The sequence below is a fragment of the Bombina bombina genome, chromosome 8 (assembly GCF_027579735.1).
Source record: "Bombina bombina isolate aBomBom1 chromosome 8, aBomBom1.pri, whole genome shotgun sequence".
NCBI lineage: Eukaryota > Metazoa > Chordata > Amphibia > Anura > Bombinatoridae > Bombina > Bombina bombina.
This window is the reverse complement of record NC_069506.1, coordinates 248776602-248802225: the sequence shown is the minus strand read 5'-3', so window position 1 is coordinate 248802225 and position 25624 is coordinate 248776602. Positions and strand designations below refer to the sequence as shown.

Below are 25624 nucleotides of genomic sequence, written 5' to 3'. Positions count from 1 at the left end.
GCCTGGCAGAGGCATTCATTATGGATTGTAAAGTAGCTAGGCGGTAGCTGGGGAGACCAGAAAAGACACAGTAGCAGTAGTCGAGGTGGGAAAGGATGAGAGAGTGGATTAAAATCTTAGTTGTGTCTTGTGTAAGGAAATGCCTAATTTTAGAGATGTTTTTAAAGTGGAAGTGGCAGGCTTTAGCCAAGGACTGAATGTGAGGAGTGAAAGAATGTCAAATGTGACCCCGAGACATTGGGTATGTGGGGTAGGGATAATGATGAAGTTGTCGACAGTTATAGAGAGATTGGGGGTGGATATTTTAGAAGAAGGGGGGGAAATAAGGAGCTCAGTTTTGGAGAGATTTAGCCTGAGGTAGTGAGAGAACATCCAGGAAGAGATGTGAGCAAGACAGTTAGCGACACGGGTTAGCAAGGAAGGAAATAGGTCTGGTGCAGAGAGGTAGATTTCGGTGTCGTCGGCATACAAATGATATTGGAAAACATGGAACTTTATTAGGGAACCTAATGATGACGTGTAGATTGAGAAGAGTAGGGGACCGAGGACAGAGCCTTGCGGTACCCTGACAGAGAGTGGTGATGGGGCAGAGGAGGCCCCAGAGAAGGCTACACTAAAGGTACGGTTTGACAGGTAGGAAGAGAACCACGAGAGGGCTGTGTCACAGATGCGGAAGGATTGGAGGGTTTGGAGCAAAAGAGGGTGGTCAACAGTATCAAAGGCTACGGACAGATCAAGGAGGATAAGTAGAGAGAAGTGGCCTTTTGATTTTGCTGTAAGTAGGTCATTGGTAACCTTAATGATTTATATCTCTGTGGAGTGATGGGGACGAAATCCAGATTGCAGTGGGTCAAGGAGGGAGTTTAATGTAAGGAGATGGGATAGGCGTGCATATACTAGTTTTTTTAGAAGCTTTGAGGCAAGAGGGAGGAGGGAAATAGAACGGTAGTTGGATGGGGCGGTTGGATCAAGGGAAGGTTTTTTGAGGATAGATGTGACCAGTGCATGTTTCAGAGATGAGTGAAATATACCGGTGCTGAGGGAGAGGTTGAAAATGTGTGTGAGTATAGGGGTAATGGTAGAAGAGAGGGAAGGGAGTAGCTGTGAGGGGTTAGGATCAAGGGGACAGGTAGTGAGGTGAGAGCGCAGTATAAGTGCGGAACTTTTTTCCTCAGTAACAGGGGAGAAAAAACTAAGTTTATGGCTATGTGGGTTGTGGTTGGTTGCAAGCGTTTGAGGGGGTGAGAGAATAGAATTATGTTGAGAGCTGATTTTGTTTCTGATTGAGTCAATTTTGTTATTGAAGTGGCTGGCAAAGTCTTGAGCTGACAGAGAAATTGTATTAGGAGGTGGAGGTGAGCTGAGAAGAGTATTGAAAGTGGAGAACAGACGTTTTGGGTTTGAAGAAAGATTAGAGATAAGAGTAGAGAAGTAATGTTGCTTATAGAGATTAAGGGCAGAATAGTAGGAGTTCAAGATGAATTTGTAATGAAGAAAATCAGCTGCCTCTCATCAGTGCGTTAAAGAAATCCTGTGCCAGACCAACTGCACTATAGCCAAAGGTACTGTATGTAAGGACTACTTCACTATCTATCTATCTATCTATCTATCTATCTATCTATCTATCTATTTATCATTCTATACAGTATATATATATATATATATATATATGTATATATATATATATATATATATATATATATATATATATATATATATATATATATATGTATATACTTTAGAGCCCTATCTAGTCAAAGACCTTGCCATACATAATATCCATACATAATATCCAATTTTGACCCTTTTAAACATTTTTTTTTCCAGTATTAAAGTTACATTTATTTATTATAAAAATATTGATGGATGCAGTACTTTATTTTAATGTATTTTACATATGATTTGAGAAACTTTTTTTAACCCTTACACCTTAAAGGGACAGTCAACACCAGAATTCTTGTTGTTTTAAAATATAGATAATCCCTTAGTTACCCATTCCCCAGTTTTGCATAACCAACACAGTTATATTAATACACATTTTAACCCTGTGATTACCTTGTATCTAAGTCTCTGCAGACTGCTCCCTTATTTCAGTTCCTTTGACAGAGTTGCATTTTAGCCAATCAGTGCTCACTCCTCTGTAAATTCACATGTATGAGCTCAATGTTATCTATATGAAACACACAATCTAATGCCCTCTAGTGGTGAAAAATTATATGAACCTTCTAGGTTTAGCTTTCAAATAAGAATACCAAGAGAATAAAGCAAAATTGATGATAAAAGTAAATTGGAAAGTTGTTTAAAATTGCATGCCCTATCTGAATCATGAAAGTTTTTTTTTGGACTTGACTGTCCCTTTAAACTTTATATTTGTAATATCAGGGATATTTAGTGATCCCTATATCTATTGATAATAATGGGGGCACTAGAGGGATTGTCAGCTTCACTAAAACTTCCCTGGTAAAACTGTTTTACTATGGCCTTATAATATCCATATGTCTTCTAATTTTTGCTTGGCCCAGTGATTTTACTATCACGCCCTACATTAGCATTAGCGTGCCACTTGGTAACTGGATCTTTGTGTTCATTTTTATATTATCAGACATGTATTCATATTTTGAAACAAAAACTTTTTTTTGTATATCTTTTTTTATTTGATAAATAAAATTGGCTAGAAACTTAAAAACCCATGAAACAGCAGGGTGTACTGTTTTATATCTTTACATTTTCCTTTATACAGCTGAGACTTATGTTTATATTATGTGATTATATAATTCTAAAGAAAATTAATGTTTTTTGCTATCTTTTATATAGTTTACTTATAAGAGCAGTTATTACTCTCAAGTAAAAAAAGTTAATACTTTTATATAGGATGGTGTTGTTTTTATATACATAAAAAAGACTAAGATTTACAACAAAAGCATTTTAAATTTATTTTAATGTAGACATCTTTATTTTCATATGGCATTGGGTATTTCTTAGGAAAGTTTATGTATACTGTACCTATTGGGAGTGTTTGTTTTACTGATTAAAATATATTTACTGATTACTATATATTGTTATCTTATTAGTATGTTTTAACATGCAAAAATTAGTTAGAGAAAATAGTTTGCGATAGAGTGATGTCTTTATTTTACCTATACTTGTGGCCCCCTCCAATATGACATCTAAATAGGGAATTTTGCTATGTTCAAGCTGAAAAGTAAATGATAACCCTACTCTATTGGAGTTAAGATAACACACAAAAGCCTTGGCCTCCTGTTCAGTGCCCGATCAAATGAACAGGAGGTCATCAATAAATCTCTTGTATGCTCGGATACAACGATAAGGATTTCTATCTCCAAGAATGTAGCACAGTTCCCACAAACCCATAAAAAGGTTGGCGTAAGCAGGGGCAAATTTCTCTAATGCATTTCTCTATTGCAAACCTATTTCCTCAAACTCTATTTTACATGCAAAAAGCAATCACCCCAAGCACACTGGTTTTGGGTGGCTAAAGGGCAGATCATGAGGTTGAAGCGTAACTGCTCAGATGAGGCTGATTTTCATAAAGAGAGTGACATTCTTAAAAATTCTCTACAATCAAGGGGTTAGTCTAAAAAAAATAGTGAACAGAGCATTCTATGAAGTGAATCAAATGGACATGTTGAGTAGTAACAAATCTAGTGTAAACCAGGATAAGACATTTGACCATGCTAGACCCATTTTTGTTACTACATTCAGCTCCCAGTATAAAGAAGTATGCAGCATTATTAACAAGCATCTGCCTATTCTGACAGCAGAAGATAGCCTTAAGGACTATGTTACTGGTGGCTGCAAATTTGTCTCAAGAAGAGGTTGCACACTTGGCAACATAAAAGCACCAAATATGTTGAGGAATACTAGATAAGGGATTAAGGGAATAGCAGCTGGTTAAAAATTAAAGGGCACTATAAGTGTCATTATACTAAGTGTATAGCTTGCCAGCACAGTAAAATCACGAAACAGCTTATGTCAAAAAGTACTAACAGGGTTTATGACCTGAACCAGGACAACCTTTTTCATATATCTAATTGGCTGCACACTCTGTGACCTACAATATGTAAGGCGCACCTCTAGAGAGGCACGAGTTTGAATCAGGGAACACCTCAATGACATAGACAACAATCATGAATGCTCAGATTTGGCAAGGCACTTCATCCACGCACACAACCAGGATACTACATCATTTAAATGGAAAGTCATTGAATGGGTACATGCTCCCCTTGGGGGGTGATAGAGTAGCCATCTTATGTCAAAGGGAAGTGTTCTGGATATTTAAGATGAAAACCAGGAACATTGAAGGGGACATTATTATTTCTTGGAAATAAATTATATACAGTACATGTTTCCTATTAGGGATGCCAACCTTACAAGCTTTATTCTTTTCTAATTGTCTATGTTCTTCTATTTAATCTGTTAATGCTTTGGTTAGTATTTACTCCTAAACTATATAATCTCTAGTATGATCAAATTTCATATAATATGGTGTTCTAAAGGTGTATATGCATATACATATTAGTATTAATATGATATGATTTAATTATTAGGCACTGTTTTACCTAATTACTTATTCTATATATTTTATATATGTTCATCATTTGTAGTGCTTACTTTGTGTTCCGTTTTGTCAGTCTAATTGATGGGGCATGCTAGTATGAACTAATCACAATATATCATGGTGTATAAAAGATGGTGAACAGATCATCTAGTTATGTCTATAATTAAGGCTATAATAGCTGACATGCATAAGACTCCTAGCTAGGCATGCCTATGTTTATTGTTTTTACAGTTTGGTGCTTTTAAACTTCAAATAAAGGAGCATTGGTTTACAGAAGTTCGCTGGTAGCTTTGTATTTCTATGGCTTACCTTACAACCAGCTTGAGCTTCGGCACTCCGTTATTCAAACAAAGCGGGGATATCACTGGTCGACCAGCACATACCTGATTGGAGGAAATTGTGGGTGGTCGAAATCTGTCGGAGAGCTCTGCGTGAGGCTGCTTGTTGTACACAGCAACATATGGAGCAGTACAGAAAGGACAGAGGGGATGTACAGCAGAGTAACTGCAGACCAAGTAACAGGAGGCTTTTGGATGAGAGTTCCTCACGGTAATGAGACTGAGCTACTTGTCCGCTTCATCACAGGTATATGACATAACTCCCCATATCTTATTGTCTGAGCATTGTATATATTCACGCATACCCCATATTCAATGTGTATATATCCAGGACTCTTACAGCCACTTCAGCTAAAATGTGGTAACCTTAAGGTTATTTTCAGTGTATGCCTAAAACCACCATAAGGGGATTTTTTATTTTGTTGCTTATTCTTATAGAATCTAGCCAGACCAAAAAGCTATGGAGAATCGTGTTCAAAGTTTGTTATTATAAAGTATTTTTAAATAATTAAATTACTTTGAATTAACAAGTCCTATAAAAAGCTATGCAGAGCATTTCATATAGAAATTATTTTGAACTTGAACCAGGGGCATATGTTTTTGCCTTCAAATACACTCTGTTTTCCAATATAAATAAAAAAAATAGGCCAACACAATAATCCCTGGCTGACACCATTTTCTAAATTAAAAGGTCTCTGTTAAGTCTTTACCCATATTTGAAAACATCTTGGATAAATGTAATTAACAATGACTTTTTCAAAATAGCTTACCTTTAATTGTTCATATCCTGCAGAAATTTCACACCTTAGAAGATCTGTGTAATTGCCATCATTGGTTTGGAAATTCTAACAAATTAATAGTTTAATTAGTTAATTTGCTTTTCCCAAGAATAATTTATCGATACATAAAAAATGTCAAGAAAAACACATCCAGGCGAGGTGCATATGACTTTAAGTAGATCTATGCTATAATTGCATTTGTAATGTCCGTCACCATCGGCAATTGCGCACACATCCTCAATGGAATGTTGGCAGCGCGAGGCAGCGCACACAGCCAAAATAATTCACCTAGATGCAGCAAAGCTGCATCCAGGTGGATTCTGAAATTGGCAGGATGGTGAAGGAATTCACCTGGATGCAGCGTAAGATAATCACAGAGGTTAAAAGTATATTATTATTAATGTGTTAATTATGCAAAACTGGGAAATGGGTAATAAAGGGATTATCTATCTTTTAAAACAATAAAAATTCTGGTGTAGAGTGTCCCTTTAAACGGGGAGTTTGGTCTGTCACTGTGAAGCGGGCGTAACCCTTACACTACATGATCGATACAACATCATACCTGATGTTTTAAAGCACGTTATTCCAAACAATTTAGGAATGTTAGGTGATTTATGTCCTTTATGGCTTAAAACCAGACTCTGCATCAACTATGTAATTTTCCATGGGAGTTTTGCCATGGATCCCCCTCCGGAATGCCACAGTCCAGGTGTTAGTCCCCTTGAAACAACTTTTTCATCACTATTGTGGCCAGAAAGAGTCCCTGTTGGTTTTAAAATTTGCCTGCCTATTGAAGTCAATGGCGGTTCGCCCAGTTCACCGGTTCGCGAACAGTTGCGGAAGTTTGAGTCCGCCGTTCGCGTACCGAAATTTTTAGGTTCGCGACATCACTATTTTTCACCACTAGAGGGCGTTAGTTCATGTGTTTCATATAGATAACATTGAGCTCCGGCACGTGAAGCTCCTAAGAGCAAGAACTGATTGGCTAAAAATGCATGTCTGTCAAAAGAACTGAAATAAGGGGGCAGTTTGCAGAGGCATAGATGCAAGGTAATCACAGAGGTAAAAAGTATATTATTATAACTGTGTTGGTTATGCAAAATTGGGGAATGGGTAATAGAGGGATTATCTACCTTTTGAAACAACAATAATTCTGGTGTTTACTGTCCCTTTAAGATCTCTACACTGATGACTCGAACCTTCGAAATAAAAAGTATAAACAAAGTATCATAGCATAGCAAATTTCAAATTACAATTCCTTTTAAAGTGGATACAAGTACTCACATTCTTCAAATCTTCACTAGCTCAAAGTTAAACTTTTTAAACAAATCCCTCAGTGTCTTAACTACTTAAAGGGACAGTAAACACCAGAATTATTGCTGTTTAAAAAGGTAGATAATCCCTCTATTACCCATTCCCCAATTTTGCATAACCAACACAGTTATAATAATATACTTTTTACCTCTGTGATTACCTTGTATCTATGCCTCTGCAAAAAGCCCCCTTATTTCAGTTCTTTTGACAGACTTGCATTTTTAGCCAATCAGTGCTTGCTCTTAGGAGCAGTATCATTTTTAGTAACTGTGAGACTGAGGTTCAATCACAGTGTTAAAGTGTTATTTTAAAATATTTTGGTTTGTTTTTTTTATAAATTTTTTTTTTTACTAATTTATTTATATTGTATATAGATCTACTATTATTCATTAATCCATAATAAAATGGTAATTCAAATTTTTATTTATTATTATTATTATATTTTTTAATTTTAAACTATAATGGTAAAGGTTTGAACAACACACTATTGACACAGATTCCTAGATGGATGAATAGTTAATATAGAGAATGGGAATGACAAGAACCGGGTTCAATCCCCAGGTGGAATCAGAATGGAAAATTATTTCAAAATACTTTTAAAACATTTTGTATATTTAAGATTCAGTTTATTTGGTAAATAAATCAATGCAATTTTAATTTTGAAAATTATGTTTGATATAATTTATTTGTTTTTATATGATTAATTGAATAAAAAGAAAATACTTATTCATCCATAAGAAATTTATGTTAATGTATAAATTACCTCCATAAATATCTCTGCATTAAACAAATTTTAAATTGTATTTTAATTAAATATTAAACTATTACTATTATTACTATTGTACTAAAACTGTTTTACTTGTTCTTTTTCATGCCACTTATGGATATTCAAGTATAAAAGCTCTGCCCTACAAAGGGTTAAGGACTGTGACCAATACTGGAGAACTGAGGATTTTAAAAGCATGCTGGGAATCTGTAAAGATTTTCATTGAAAAAGTGGCAAACATCGGTGCAAAATACATTGGTTGGATCTGCAACAGGTAGAAAGGATGAGGAGAAGCTGGTATACTTTTTTGGTGTATATAGACAAATGTGGCTTTTTGTGGGAGCGCAATAATTAACTAGCCATTAAAAATGGCACTCAGAAAATGCCAAGATCCGATCTCTGGTTAATTTTCTAAAAGTGCCCCTAATGCCCTCATAATAGAGGGCATTATAGTTGGTTTTTTTTTTTTTTTTTAAATAATGCAGCACAATACAAAAAAAACTTCACTAGGCAGTTTTGGGACTTAATGTTAGTGGGAGTGGCATGTTAGAAAATATGAATGCCACTGAAAAGGGCCTTTACATTGCAGTCTATGGGAACTGTGTGTTTCCAGTAAATATATATGTATATGCATATATTCATATATATGTATGCATACACATATTAACACACAAATATATACAGTATGTATATTCATATACATATATATTTACAAATACTGCCCATTGTGGTGCTTCTTACCCCCTTTGCTGCACAAGGTTCTGATGCCATGGATGTTGGAATCGGAATGAGGCTCCCATAGGAGCCTAAAGAATTGCACTCTCGTGAGGGCAATGTTTCCTAGCAATGTGAACGTGAGCTTGCGTTTGCATTGCACTTAACTTGTAATGCCAGAGCACATTTTTGTGCGCTGGTATTATAAAGTGGAGCGCTAATAAAGCTTGCATGCATGCGATATTTAGCGCTCCACGTTTAAGCTAGCCCTAAATGTTTTAAAAAGTTATCCGGAGACCCTGAGGTATTTGTTTAAAATGTTGTCAACTTAGAGATAGCGAAGCTCTCAAGAATGTAAGTACTTGCATCCACTTCGGAAGGAATTGTATTTTGGAAATTGCAACGCTATGATACCTTGTTTCTAGTGTTTCTTTTGAGGATTCGAGTCATCAATGGAGAGATCTTAATAAAGGATGATTGGTTTAACCCTGTTTACTGGTTTGGTAATCTTCTATTCGTGCACTCTGTGTAAATTTGAACACTGTTTTTTTGGTTTCTTAGACGTTTAAAGGAAGAAATTCCTTTTTATCAGCAAGATAAAAAGTTGTGCGGTACGGCTATACCGCTGAAAAATTTGCCAAATCGCACGGAATATGCAGGTCTCCCGTATTACAAGTCACGGGTGTATGGCTATACTGCTAGCATTTTAGCCTTTACGCAACTCTCCATTTAGCACTCGAAAAATGACTTTTAAGTGTGGAATTTTGAGGTCTCCCATATTACAGGTTGTGCGGTCAGGCTATTACGCCAGCGTTATAGCTTATACCACCCCAATCCATTCCGCGATCTGAGACCAGTAGTTATGGATTTTGTGAAATAAAAATATTTTACAAAACTGATAGAAAAAAGGTTACAAAGTACTCTAACACCCATAAACTACACTATTAACCCCTAAACCGCCACCCCCTGCATCGCAAATACTATAATAAACCTATTAACCCTTAAACGGCCGCCCACCCAAATCGCTACTACTATAATAAACCTATTAACCCCTAAACCGCCACGCACCCAAATCCCTACTACTATAATAAATCTATTAACCCCTAAACCCTTAAACTACCGTAAAATAAATAAAAACTTACCTGTGAAATAAAAAAAAACTAAGATTAAACTATAAATTAAATAAAAAATAAAATTAAAATAAAAAAACCTAAATTACAATATTAAAAAATCCTAACACTACGAAAAAATAAAAAACTTAATATTACCAACCCCCCACTAATATTACTAAAAATGAAAAACACCCCAAATAAAAACACCCTAAGCTAGCAATAAACTACCAATAGCATTTAAAAGGGCTTTTTGTAGGACATTGCACTGGAACAATCAGCTCTTTTACATAAAAATTTACAAAGTCCTACAGTAAACCCCCCCACTCAACCAGCCTCCCAAAATAATAAAACCTAAGTTTAAAAAAACCTATTGCCGCTAAAGGGGCATTTGTATGGGCATTGTCCTTAAAAGGGCAATCAGCTCTTGTGCGTCCATAACAAAAAAAAATCCCTAATTTAAAAAACAAAAACACCTGAAAAAAAATAAAAAAAATTACACTAACCCCAGAAATCGTACTCACCGTTCCTGGAGTCCGGAAGTCCAGGTGGATCAAAGTCTTCATCCAGGCGGGAAGATTTTCTTCCAAGGCGGCACCATCTTCTATCTTGTTCCTGGAGGTGTGGAGCAGTCTTCGGCGATGTGTGGATCGGGAGCGCTTGTCCTCATCTTGAGCGCAGGTCCTTTTTCAACGGTGACAGTCTTCAGCGACGTTGATCCTCCTTTTCATGGGATTGTCCACTGCCCATTTCATATTGGCATACTGTTGCATTCCTATTGGCTGAAAAATTCAAATCAGCCAATAGAATGAGAGCTGCTTAAATCCTATTGGCTGTTCAAAACAGTATATATATACATATATATATATATATATATATATATATATATATACACACACATTGTCAAACAACTTATACCATCTTTAAACTCATAAATATTTTAGTAATTTTTTCAAAATAATTCTTATCGAATAGTGTTTATATAATTGTAACTGTACTTTTACACGAGGTCTTCAGTCATAATAAAACCAACAAGCGCAAATCTTGATTGTGCTTGAGTGAAAGCGTTTACTTTTAACTTGTAATATGCACACTATTTCCATTCTGCAAAATTACAAGTCGTGAGCTAAACCAGGGGCGTAAATAACGTAAAAAAAATTAGCGGTATTGCACCATCCATAGCGCTGCCATTACAAGTTACTGAAAAACCTTCTTTTGTTGTGCGATATGGTGCAATAAGCTCCATACCGCACAAAACCCAAGGCCTGACTTGATGTCCTCGTGCACATTTTACCCCATAGACAGCAATGGAGAGAAAAAAACTAGCACCTGCGACCGCGGAATGGAGATTGCCGTAATGCAATCCCCATTGATGTCTATGGGGAAAAGAAAATTATGTAAAAACCTAACACCCTAACATAAACCCCTAGTCTAAATACTGTTAACTATTAACCCCTAAACCACCGCCCCCACATCGCTAACACCTAAATAAAGTTATTAAGCCCTAAACCGCCGGCCCCCCACATCACTACAACTATAATAAACCTATTAACCCCTAAACCACCAGACCCCCATCGCTACTAATAAAATAAACATATTAACCCCTAAACCGCCATCCCCCAAAACACAATAAACCTAATTAAACTATTAACCCATAAACCGTCATCCCCCCATAATGCAGATAACTAATGTAATCACTAAGCCACCAAACCTAACACCCCCTAAATTAACCCCAATTACATAAAATAAAATACTAAGTTAAAATTAAAATACAAAATCCTAACAAAACTAAGATTACATTAAAATAAATAAATATAAAATTACCAAAAATAAAAAATCTGCAATTAGAAACAATGCAGAAAACAATAAACCAAATTATATAAAAAAAAATATTATTTCAAGAAGAAGAGCTCTAGTCTACAGGAGTAACATTGTTATATATTTATTTCATAGGAGTCATACATATAAAAAAAGTAAAAATCTGTAAAGACTAAGAAAGTAGAAAAACCAAAACCAACTCGTGTCTCCATTGAACTTTAATATTTTTGTTTATTCTTAATAAAGACGTTGAAAAAAAAAACCTAAAATAAAAAAAAAACTAATCTAACACTAATCTACCAATAGCCCTTAAAAGGCTTTTTTGTAGGGCATTGCCCTAAGTTAAACAGCTCTTTTACCTCAAAAATACAAATTAACCCCAACAGTAAACCCCCAACCAACCAAACCCCCCAAAATAAAAAACCTAACACTAAAAAAAACCTAAGATACCCATTGCTTCTAAAGGGACATTTGATTGGGCATTGCCCTTTAAAGTGCAATCAGCTCTTTTGCAGCCCATTAAAATAAAAAAAAATCATAATCTAAAGAAAAAAAAAACACCCCAAAAATAAAAAAAGCCTAAATCTAACGCCAAAATAGGTACTCACCATTCCTGAAGTCCGGCGGTGAAGGTCTTCTTCCAGGCGGCGACATCTTCCTTCCAGCACGGGGACATCTTCTATCTTCATCCAGGGCGAAGGCAGCCCAGAGCAAAAGCAGCCATGGAACAGGACCGGTGGCCGCGGAGCCATCCAGTGTGGAGGATCCTCTTCATGCGATCGTCACCACACACTGAAACTTAAATGCTAGGTATCCATTTTATATTTTGGGTATCTTGCATTCCTATTGGCTGAAAAACTCAAATCAGCAAATAGGATGAGAGCTACTGAAATCCTATAGGCTGTTCAATTCAGCCAATAGGATTTCAGAAGCTCTCATCCTATTGGTTGATTTGAATTTGAAGAATCAAATCAGCCAATAGGAATGCAAGGTAAGCCATTTTGAAACGGCTACCCTGCATTCAACTTCAGTGCAACCGTATGAAGAGGACGCTCCGTGCAGGATGGCATCCAAGATAGCTCCACTGTGCCCCGCCGGGATGAAGATAGAAGACGCCCACTGAATGCATGAAGACCTCGCCACCTGGATGAAGACCTCGCCGCCTGGATGGAGATGGATGTCCGGACTTCAGGAATCGTGAGTAGTGTTTTTATTTTCGGGGGCTTTTTTATTTTTATAGGGCTATTAGATTAGGTGTAATTGTTTTTATTTTTGATATTTTCGTTTATTTTTTTTGTTATCATTCAGGTAGATTACGAGTTTTGTGGTAACAGGGGTGCGGGGCTAACGTGCAGTTTATTCTCACCGCTCACTTTCCTACAGCGCTGGTATTACAGTTTTTATAAACCCGGCGTTAAAAGGCAAAAAGTGAGCGTAGAGCAAAATTTAGCTCCACACTTCACTCCAATACCAGCGCTGCTTAAGTCATCGGTGAGCTGATGTAACGTGCTCATGCACGATTTCCACATAGGAATCAACGAGGATAGCCAGCTGAGAAAAAGTCTTAACACCTGCAAAAAAGCTGCATATAACTCAGTAACGCAGCCCCATTAATTCCTATGGGGAAATAAAATATATGTTTACACCTAACACCCTAACATGAACCCCGAGTCTAAACACCCCTAATCTTACACCTATTAACCCCTAATCTGCTGCCCCCGACATCGCCGACACCTGCATTAAATTTTTTAACCCCTAATCTACCCCTCCGGACATCGCCACCACTATAATAAACATATTAACTCTTAAACCACCGCACTCCTGCCTCACAAACATTAGTTAAATATTATTAACCCCTAATCTGCTGTCCCTAACATCGCCGCCAACTACCTAAATTTATTAACCCCTAATCTGCCGCTCCCAACGTCGCCGCCACTATACTAAATGTATTAACCCCTAAACCTAAGTCTAACGCTAACACCCCCTAACTTAAATATAATTAAAATAAATCTAAATAAAAATTAATATTATTACCTAAATAATTCCTATTTAAAACTAAATACTTACCTGTAAAATAAACCCCAAGCTAGCTACAATATAACTAATAGTTACATTGTATCTAGCTTAGGGTTTATTTTTATTTTACAGGCAAGTTTGTATTTATTTTATCTAGGTAGAATAATTATTAAATAGTTATTAACTATTTATTAACTACCTAGCTAAAATAAATACAAATTTACCTGTAAAATAAAACCTAACCTAAGTTACATTAACAACTAACACTACACTACAATTAAATAAATTAACTAAATTAAATACAATTAAATAAATTATATTAAATTAGCTAAATCACAACCCCCCCCACTAAATTACAGAAAATTAAAAAAAAACAAATTACAGATCTTTAAACTAATTACACCTAATCTAATAGCCCTAACAAAATAAAAAAAGCCCCCCAAAATTAAAAAAAAACCTAACCTAAACTAAACTATCAATAGCCCTTAAAAGGGCCTTTTGCGGGGCATTGTCCCAAATAAAATACAACCAACCCCCCAACAGTAAAACCCACCACCCACACAACCAACCCCCCAAATAAAATACTAACTAAAAAAACCTAAGCTCCCCATTGCCCTGAAAAGGGCATTTGTATGGGCATTGCCCTTAAAATGGCAGTTAACTCTTTTGCTGCCCAAAGCCCTAACCTAAAAATAAAAACCACCCAATACACCCTTAAAAAAACCTAACACTAACCCCCTGAAGATCGACTTACTGTTCTGAAGACCGGACATCCATCAAGAAGCGGCAGAAGTCTTCATCCAACCGGACCGAAGTCCTCAACGAAGCAGGGAGAAGTCTTCATCCAAGCCGGGCGAAGTGGTCCGCCAGACTGACAGAAGTCTTCATCCAGACGGTAATGGAGAGGCTCCATTTTCAAAACATCCGACGCGGAGTATCCTCTTCATCTGGAGTCTTCTTACTGAATGAAGGTTCCTTTAAATGATGTCATCCAAGATGGCGTCCCTTAGATTCAGATTGGCTGATAAAATTCTATCAGCCAATCGGAATTAAGGTAGAAAAAATCCTATTGGCTGATGCAATCAGCCAATAGGATTGAACTTTAATCCTATTGGCTGATCCAATCAGCCAATAAGATTGAGCTTGCATTCTATTGGCTGATTGGAACAGCCAATAGAATGCGAGCTCAATCCTATTGGCTGATTGGATCAACCAATAGGATTGAACTTCAATCCAAATGGCTGATTAAAGATCTGTAATTTGTTTTTTATTTTCTGTAATTTAGTGTTTTTTTTTTGTGATTTAGCTAATTTAATTTAATTTATTTAATTGTATTTAATTTAGTTAATTTATTTAATTGTAGTGTAGTGTTAGGTGTTAGTGTAACTTAGGTTAGGTTTTATATTATAGGTACTTTTGTATTTATTTTAGCTAGGTAGTTATTAAATAGTTAATAACTATTTAGTAACTATTCTACCTAGTTAAAATAAATACAAACTTAGCTGTGAAATAAAAATAAAACCTAAGCTAGATACAATGTAACTATTATTTATATTGTAGCTAGCTTAGGGTTTATTTTACAAGTAAGTATTTAGTTTTAAATAGGAATTATTTAGGTAATAATAGTAGGTTTTATTTAGATTTATTTAAATTATATTTAAGTTAGGGGGTGTTAGGGTTAGGCTTAGGTTTAGGGTTAATAAGTTTAGTATAGTGGAAGCAATGTTGGGGATGGCAGATTAGGGGTTAATAAATGTAGGTAGGTGGCAACGATGTTGGGGGCAGCAGATTAGGGGTTAATAAATATAATGTAGGTTGTGACGATGTCCGGAGCGGAAGATTAGGGGTTAATAAGTATAATGTAGGTGGCGGCGATGTTAGGGGCGGCAGATTAGGTTTTAACGATGTTTAACTAGTGTTTGCGATGCGGGAGTACGGTGGTTTATGGGTTAATATGTTTTTTATTGTGGGGATGTCCTGAGCGGCAGATTAGGGGTTAATAATTTTATTTTAGTGTTTGCGATGCGGGAGGGCCTCGGTTTAGGGGTTAATAGGTAGTTTATGGGTGTTAGTGTACTTTTTAGCACTTTAGTTATGAATTTTATGCTAAGGACTTTGTAGTGTAAAACTCATAACTACTGACTTTAAAATGCGTTAGTAATCTTGACGTGATAGGGTGTACCGCTCACTTTTTGGGCTCCCAGGACAGACTCGTAATACCAGCGCTATGAAAGTCCCATAGAAAAAAGACTTTAGGAAATTGACGTAGGTCGGTTTGCGGTAAGGCCAAAAAAGTGTGCGGTGCCCCTATACCTGCAAGACTCGTAATACCAGAGATAGTAAAAAAGCAGCGTTAGCACCTGTTAATGCTGCTTTTTCATCTTACCGCAAAACTTGTAATCTAGGCCTTAGTGTTTTTTTATTTTTCGTGATTTTAGTGTTAATTATTTTTGGTAAACTTAGACCTAGATTTGGAGTTTGGCGTTAGCCGTGAAAACCAGCGTTAGAGGCTCCTAACGCTGGTTTTAGGCTACCGCCGGTATTTGGAGTCACTCAAAATAGGGTCTAACGCTCACTTTTCAGCCGCGACTTTTCCATACCGCAGATCCCCTTACGTCAATTGCGTATCCTATCTTTTCAATGGGATCTTTCTAACTCCGGTATTTAGAGTCGTTTCTGAAGTGAGCGTTAGACATCTAACGACAAAACTCCAGCCGCAGGAAAAAAGTCAGTAGTTAAGAGCTTTCTGGGCTAACGCCGGTTTATAAAGCTCTTAACTACTGTGCTCAAAAGTACACTAACACCCATAAACTACCTATGTACCCCTAAACCGAGGTCCCCCCACATCGCCGACACTCGAATACATTTTTTTAACCCCTAATCTGCCGACCGCCACCTACGTTATCCTTATGTACCCCTAATCTGCTCCCCCTAACACTGCCGACCCCTGTATTATATTTATTAACCCCTAATCTGCCCCCCTCAACGTCGCCTCCATCTGCCTACACTTATTAACCCCTAATCTGCCGACCGCAAAGCACCGCCACCTATGTTATCCTTATGTACCCCTAATCTGCTGCCCCTAACACCACAGACCCCTATATTATATTTATTAACCCCTAATCTGTCCCCCTCAACGTCGCATCCACCTGCCTACACTTATTAACCCCTAATCTGCCGAGAGGACCTGAGGGCTACTATAATAAAGTTATTAACCCCTAATCCGCCTCACTAACCCTATAATAAATAGTATTAACCCCTAATCTGCCCTCCCTAACATCGCCGACACCTAACTTCAATTATTAACTCCTAATCTGCCGACTGGAGCTCACCGCTACTCTAATAAATGTATTAACCCCTAAAGCTAAGTCTAACCCTAACACTAACACCCCCCTAATTTAAATATAATTTACATCTAAAGAAATTAATTAACTCTTATTAAATAAATTATTCCTATTTAAAGATAAATACTTACCTGTAAAATAAATCCTAATATAGCTACAATATAAATTATAATTATATTATAGCTATTTTAGGATTTATATTTATTTTACAGATAACTTTGTATTTATTTTAACCAGGTACAATAGCTATTAAATAGTTAAGAACTATTTAATAGCTAAAATAGTTAAAATAATTACAAAATTACCTGTAAAATAAATACTAACCTAAGTTACAATTAAACCTAACACTACACTATCAATAAATTAATTAAATAAACTACCTACAATTACCTACAATTAACCTAACACTACACTATCAATAAATTAATTAAATACAATTCCTACAAATAAATACAATTAAATAAACTAGCTAAAGTACAAAAAATAAAAAAGAACTAAGTTACAAAAAATAAAAAAATATTTACAAACATAAGAAAAATATTACAACAATTTTAAACTAATTACACCTACTCTAAGCCCCCTAATAAAATAACAAAGCCCCCCAAAATAAAAAAATGCCCTACCCTATTCTAAATTACTAAAGTTCAAAGCTCTTTAACCTTACCAGCCCTGAACAGGGCCCTTTGCGGGGCATGCCCCAAGAAGTTCAGCTCTTTTGCCTGTAAAAAAAAACATACAATACCCCCCCCCCAACATTAATCGGAATTAAGGTAGGAATATTCTGATTGGCTGATGGAATCAGCCAATCAGAATCAAGTTCAATCCGATTGGTTGATCCAATCAGCCAATCAGATTGAGCTCGCATTCTATTGGCTGATCGGAACAGCCAATAGAATGCGAGCTCAATCTGATTGGCTGATTGGATCAGCCAATCGGATTGAACTTGATTCTGATTGGCTGATTCCATCAGCCAATCAGAATATTCCTACCTTAATTCCGATTGGCTGATAGAATCCTATCAGCCAATCGGAATTCGAGGGACGCCATCTTGGATGACGTCCCTTAAAGGAACCGTCATTTGGCTAGTAGGCGTCGGGAGAAGAGGATGTTCCGCGTCGGAGGTCTGCAAGATGGATCCGGAAGAAAGAAGATTGAAGATGCAGTTGATAGAAGACTTCATCCGGATCATGGACCTCTTCAGCTCCCGCTTGGATGAAGACTTCATCCGGATCATGGACCTCTTCAGCTCCCGCTTGGATGAAGACTTCAGCCGGATCATGGACCTCTTCAGCCCCCCACTTGGGCTTGGATCAGAACATCGGAGGAGCTCTTCAGGACGGATAGGTGAACCTGGCAGGGTGAAGATAAGGTAGGAAGATCTTCAGGGGCTTAGTGTTAGGTTTATTTAAGGGGGTTTGGGTTAGATTAGGGGTATGTGGGTGGTGGGTTGTAATGTTGGGGGGGGGGTATTGTATGTTATTTTTTTACAGGCAAAAGAGCTGAACTTCTTGGGGCATGCCCCGCAAAGGGCCCTGTTCAGGGCTGGTAAGGTTAAAGAGCTTTGAACTTTAGTAATTGAATAGGGTAGGGCATTTTTTTTATTTTGGGGGGCTTTGTTATTTTATTAGGGGGCTTAGAGTAGGTGTAATTAGTTTAAAATTGTTGTAATATTTTTCTTATGTTTGTAAATATTTTTTTATTTTTTGTAACTTAGTTCTTTTTTATTTTTTGTACTTTAGCTAGTTTATTTAATTGTATTTATTTGTAGGAATTGTATTTAATTAATTTATTGATAGTGTAGTGTTAGGTTTAATTGTAACTTAGGTTAGTATTTATTTTACAGGTAATTTTGTAATTATTTTAACTAGGTAACTATTAAATAGTTCTTAACTATTTAATAGCTATTGTACCTGGTTAAAATAAATACAAAGTTACCTGTAAAATAAATATAAATCCTAAAATAGCTATAATATAATTATAATTTATATTGTAGCTATATTAGGATTTATTTTACAGGTAAGTATTTAGTTTTAAATAGGAATAATTTATTTAATAAGAGTTAATTAAGTTAGATGTAAATTATATTTAACTTAGGGGGGTGTTAGTGTTAGGGTTAGACTTAGCTTTAGGGGTTAATACATTTATTAGAGTAGCGGTGAGCTCCAGTCGGCAGATTGGGGTTAATAATTGCAGTTAGGTGTCAGCGATGTTAGGGAGGGCAGATTAGGGGTTTATACTATTTATTATAGGGTTAGTGAGGTGGATTAGGGGTTAATAACTTTATTATAGTAGCGCTAAGGTCCTCTCGGCAGATTAGGGGTTAATAAGTGTAGGCAGGTGGAGGCGACGTTGTGGGGGGCAGATTAGGGGTTAGGGGTCGGCGATGTTAGGGAAGCAGATTAGGGGTACATAGGGATAATGTAAGTAGAATGCCCTACCCTATTCTAAATTACTAAAGTTCAAAGCTCTTTAACCTTTCAGCCCTGAACAGGGCCCTTTGCGGGGCATGCCCCAAGAAGTTCAGCTCTTTTGCCTGTAAAAAAAAACATACAATACCCCCCCCCCTAACATTAATCGGAATTAAGGTAGGAATATTCTGATTGGCTGATGGAATCAGCCAATCAGAATCAAGTTCAATCCGATTGGTTGATCCAATCAGCCAATCAGATTGAGCTCGCATTCTATTGGCTGATCGGAACAGCCAATAGAATGCGAGCTCAATCTGATTGGCTGATTGGATCAGCCAATCGGATTGAACTTGATTCTGATTGGCTGATTCCATCAGCCAATCAGAATATTCCTACCTTAATTCTGATTGGCTGATAGAATCCTATCAGCCAATCGGAATTCGAGGGACGCCATCTTGGATGACGTCCCTTAAAGGAACCGTCATTTGGCTAGTAGGCGTCGGGAGAAGAGGATGTTCCGCGTCGGAGGTCTGCAAGATGGATCCGGAAGAAAGAAGATTGAAGATGCAGTTGATAGAAGACTTTATCCGGATCATGGACCTCTTCAGCTCCCGCTTGGATGAAGACTTCATCCGGATCATGGACCTCTTCAGCTCCCGCTTGGATGAAGACTTCAGCCGGATCATGAACCTCTTCAGCCCCCCACTTGGGCTTGGATCAGGACATCGGAGGAGCTCTTCAGGACGGATAGGTGAACCTGGCAGGGTGAAGATAAGGTAGGAAGATCTTCAGGGGCTTAGTGTTAGGTTTATTTAAGGGGGGTTTGGGTTAGATTAGGGGTATGTGGGTGGTGGGTTGTAATGTTGGGGGGGGGTATTGTATGTTTTTTTTTTTACAGGCAAAAGAGCTGAACTTCTTGGGGCATGCCCCGCAAAGGGCCCTGTTCAGGGCTGGTAAGGTTAAAGAGCTTTGAACTTTAGTAATTGAATAGGGTAGGGCATTTTTTTTATTTTGGGGGGCTTTGTTATTTTATTAGGGGGCTTAGAGTAGGTGTAATTAGTTTAAAATTGTTGTAATATTTTTCTTATGTTTGTAAATATTTTTTTATTTTTTGTAACTTAGTTCTTTTTTATTTTTTGTACTTTAGCTAGTTTATTTAATTGTATTTATTTGTAGGAATTGTATTTAATTAATTTATTGATAGTGTAGTGTTAGGTTTAATTGTAACTTAGGTTAGTATTTATTTTACAGGTAATTTTGTAATTATTTTAACTAGGTAACTATTAAATAGTTCTTAACTATTTAATAGCTATTGTACCTGGTTAAAATAAATACAAAGTTACCTGTAAAATAAATATAAATCCTAAAATAGCTATAATATAATTATAATTTATATTGTAGCTATATTAGGATTTATTTTACAGGTAAGTATTTAGTTTTAAATATGAATAATTTATTTAATAAGAGTTAATTAAGTTAGATGTAAATTATATTTAACTTAGGGGGGTGTTAGTGTTAGGGTTAGACTTAGCTTTAGGGGTTAATACATTTATTAGAGTAGCGGTGAGCTCCAGTCGGCAGATTGGGGTTAATAATTGCAGTTAGGTGTCAGCGATGTTAGGGAGGGCAGATTAGGGGTTAATACTATTTATTATAGGGTTAGTGAGGCGGATTAGGGGTTAATAACTTTATTATAGTAGCGCTAAGGTCCGGTCGGCAGATTAGGGGTTAATAAGTGTAGGCAGGTGGAGGCGACGTTGTGGGGGGCAGATTAGGGGTTAGGGGTCGGCGATGTTAGGGAAGCAGATTAGGGGTACATAGGGATAATGTAAGTAGCGGCGTTTTACGGAGCGGCAGATTAGGGGTTAATAATAATATGCAGGGGTCAGCGATAGCGGGGGTGGCAGATTAGGGGTTAATAAGTGTAAGGTTAGGGGTGTTTAGACTCGGGGTACATGTTAGAGTGTTAAGTGCAGACGTAGGAAGGGTTACCGCATAGCAAACAATGGGGCTGCGTTAGGAGCTGAACGCGGCTTTTTTGCAGGTGTTTGGTTTTTTTTCAGCTCAAACAGCCCCATTGTTTTCTATGGGGGAATCGTGCACGAGCACGTTTTTGAGGCTGGCCGCTTGCGTAAGCAACTCTGGTATCGAGAGTTGAAGCTGCGTTAAATATGCTCTACGCTCCTTTTTTGGAGCCTAAAGCAGCCATTCTGTGGACTCTCAATACCATAGTTATTTTTATGGTGCGGCCAGAAAAAAGCCGGCGTTAGTTTTTCGGGTCGTTACCGACAAAACTCCAAATCTAGCGGTCTGATTTTAAATTTTTTCATAGGATTTTTTTGTTTTTGTTGCAATTTAGATTTGTAATTTTTTTTCTTAGTGTTAGGTGTTTCTAAATTTGTAATTTAGATATTTTAATTGGTAGTATTTTTTATTTTATATAAGTTATGTTAGGTTAATTTATAGTTTTCACAGGTAAGTTTTTATTTATTTAAATAGAGTCATATTGTAATTTAAAGTTAGGGGGTCTTAGGTTTAGGGGTTAATAGTTTAATTTAGTGTTTTGCGATGTGGGGGGGGCTGATGGTTTAGGGGTTAATAGGTTTATTTAGTGGTGGACGTGTGGGAGGATGGAGGTTTAGGGTTAATAACTTTAGTGGGGAATTAGGGGTTACTAGCTTTATTTAGGTGTCGGTGATGCCGGGGGCGGCAGATTAGGGGTGTTTAGACTTGGGGTTTATGTTAGGATGTTAGGTTTAAAAGTAACTTTTTTCTCCCCATAGATAGACATCAATGGGGTTGCGTTATGGAGATTTTTCATTCCGCAATCGCAGTTGTTAGTTTTTTTTTCTGACACTCTCTCCCTATTGATGTCTATGGGGTGAAAAAGTGCACAAGCATGTCAAAGCAGAGCTTGTATTTTGTGCGATATGGAGCTTAATGCCACGCACAAGGAGGCTTTTCAGAAACTCGTAATGGAAACGCTATGGGAGGTGAAATAAAGCAACTTTAGTTGCGTTTGTTTCGCACCCTGTTTAGCGCAAAACTCGTAATCTTTGTGTTAGTTAATTGTGATGCTGGACTCCTAGTATTTTTTTTTAATCTGTTTATGTATTTATTTATTTATTTTTTGGTGACAGAGTAGCAGCATTAATTATTTATCATTATTGTGTACATATCATATTTACTGTATATTTGTTTCAACTTAACAGACTTTTTCATAGCAGATACATTTACTGTAGCACACATTTTGGGATGCCAACAAGTAATGAGTTTTAGTAGAGATGTGCAATTAGTTTTGGCCAAATTAAATTTTCAGCTGAATTTTGGCCAATGTGTAGATTCGAATGAATCCGAATTTCCGAATCGCACCATAACTAACATCCCAAAAAACTCCGAAAATTAATAAATCAGTTTCCGAATTTTCGGATCCATTCTTTATTCATATTCAGGATTTTTCATTGTTCTAATCTAAACCGCAGATCCCCTACATCGCTGACACTAACTAAATCACTAAATAAAGCTATTAACCCCCTAAACCGCCATTCCCTGACATCGCAGACACTAACTAAACCTATAAACCCCTAAAACGCCGTTCTCAAAAATCGCCAACACTAACTAAACCTCTTAACCCCTAAACCACAGTTCCTTGGCATCGCTGACACTAACTAAAACACAAACTAAACCTATTAACCCTTAAACCACAGTTCCCCAACATCGCCGACACTAACGAAACCTATTAACCCTTAAACCGCAGTTCCCCAACATTGCCAACACTAACTAAACCTATTTACACCTAAACCGCCATTCATAAACATCGTCAACACTAACTAAACCTATTAACCCCTAAACCACCATTCCCAAAAATCGCCAAACACTAACTAAACCTATTAACCCCTTAACCACCGGCCCCCTCATTGCAACAACCTAAATTAAACTTTTAACCCCTAAACCTAACACCCCCTAACTTTAACATAATTAAAATAGACCTAAATTATAGTTGCAATTATTAACTAACTACCTATTTAAAAATAAATACAAACTTACTTATCTGCACTCTCTGTGGGCGGGGCGTATTTGAAGTGTTCCTACACAGCACAAACAGTGCACTCACTGAAACCAAACATGGTTTCTGTGTCGAAACACATAAAATAATGCCTGTGTGACCTTACTTTCCCTAAAGCTACACAAACTGCCTTACATTGCAAAGTTTTGCCACTAAAAAGGTGGTGATACAAACATGGCTGATATCCTACTCATAACCTGTACTTCAGAGATTGGAATATATTGCACAGCTGTCAATATATCCCAATCAAAGTACAGGTTACTCCCCCTGGAATGCCTGCTAACTCCCACAGAACACCTACACCTATGTCGTACTCTAGCTATAAGAACAGGAGAAGTGGACCGAGCGCTACACCCAGGGCCTTAAGCTTACTAACTATATAGCCTCCTAGTAGGCTAACAAAATAAAAGTTAAAATGGGGAGAGAGTAAGCGCTAAAAAGCTTAAAAGGCTAGTAAAAAGTACATTTTAATACATGTAAAAAAATATTACAAATGGCAATCAGATGCATGTATCCATGTCATACCTAATAAAAAATATAAACAGCACCAATCATTTCAACACTGACCCTACTTAATGCTCCCAGATTTTCTGATACAGTATAGTCTTGAGAAAGGCCTAGTCTAGGCCGAAACGCGTTGGCATACTGGTGAGCTTGGTTTTAATTACCTATATTATATATAATATACAGTGTTGCACTATTTGTTTCTCTTTTGTTCCCTTTTAGGTATTTTATCGATGCATTTGTTTGTTATGGATCTTACCAAGGATTTTTAAACATCTGAATTAAGGATTTGTTTTCACTAGATTTTTAGTGTTTTTTAATATTATCACTGATTTTTTATTTTTGTCTTTTGATATTTTTGTCTTTTGATTTTTGACCATTGTTTATTATTTGAACTCAAGTTTTCCACGTGGATTTTTTCACAAGTTATTTTTATTTTTATTTTTATACACCTCACGGATTTACAATTTTTTAATTTAGAAGCTGAACCACAATAATCTGACCCACTCAACTTTTACATTTTACTATTATTGACTTCACGTTATATTTCTACACGTCACTCTGGAGGAAACACTGCAGGATTCACTTACAGATAACTGGTTGAACATTTGAACACATTTTTTTGTACGCCCATTTTTGTGAACACTATTTTTTGTGAACGATATTTTTCTTTGCTGACAGCTATTGTGTGCACTCAATCACTCACCTAGGTTGTTTATATTATTGAATGTACATGTCCTTTTAACTCCTCATCACTGGCTCACTAAGTCAGCGTCACAAGCTTTACTCCATTGGATATTTTTAGATACTTTTAGATTTGTTTATTATATATTTTTTTGTTAGGTCATACATGGATCCATGCGTCTGATTGCCATTTGTAAAAAAAATTATATGTATTGAAATGTACTTTTTACTAGCCTTTTAAGCTTTTTAAACTTACTCTCTCCCCATTTTAACTCGTACTCTAGCTATACTCCCCCTGGAACGCCAAACTAACTCCATAATACCACTTAAACCTACACTTATCTACACTCCCCTGAAACACCCAGATAACTCCCACAGCCTACAGCTACATAATGTCTTCACTATACTCCCCCTGGAATGCCCAGCTAACTCCCACAGATCATTTACACCTATGTAATGGCTGCAATCTATCTGACTAATAAAGTATACAAATATAGTCCCTATTATAATTATAGGAGCTATGTCTCTACATTTATATATAAATGTTAAAATTAAATGCATTGTCATGTATAATGCATATTATTTTAAGTATTTTATCTAATTTAAAATATAGTTATTTTTGATTTTTCATAATATTAATTAAAACTTAAATACATTATTTTAATTATAGATGTATGCATAAAATAATAGAAATAACAATACAAAATAACTACATTTTAAATTAGATTCAACACTTACAACAATATGCATTATACATCACAATGCATATCATTTTAACATTGGATATAACTTTAATACTAAAATAAACTGTTAACCCATTATGTGCCCTCACTCCCAGCGTAATCTACTCTATTAACTTCTAATCTGCCATAACCTTAAAACCTAATAACCCCTATCCTATTAACCCCTACACCGCCACAACGCCCAATAGTATAAGACCCCTAACATATTAACCCCTAATCCATCACAACCCCCCAACGCAAACTTCTCTTACACTATTTAACTACCTAGCACCTAACCCCCCACATTAAAGAGAACACCCCCAAACAAAAAACACAACATTTACAAAAAATAAAAACTAACATTACAGAAGAAACAACCAGTTATGTATATATTAAAACTAAGGTCCTCTTCAAATAAAGCCCACTCCATTATATAAAACCCTAAACTAACAATACAAGTTAC

General features: G+C 36.5%; 1 protein-coding gene across 1 annotated transcript in view; it reads right to left on the bottom strand.

Annotated features, from left to right (window-relative positions):
• Window positions 1-25624, bottom strand: part of LOC128638162 (myelin-associated glycoprotein-like) — a 120801-nt gene that overhangs the window by 5430 nt on the left and 89747 nt on the right. Inside the window, exon 7 of the mRNA XM_053690026.1 lies at window positions 5688-5762. Within this exon, the coding sequence (XP_053546001.1) occupies window positions 5688-5762 (75 nt within the window). The remainder of the gene's footprint in view (window positions 1-5687; window positions 5763-25624) is intronic.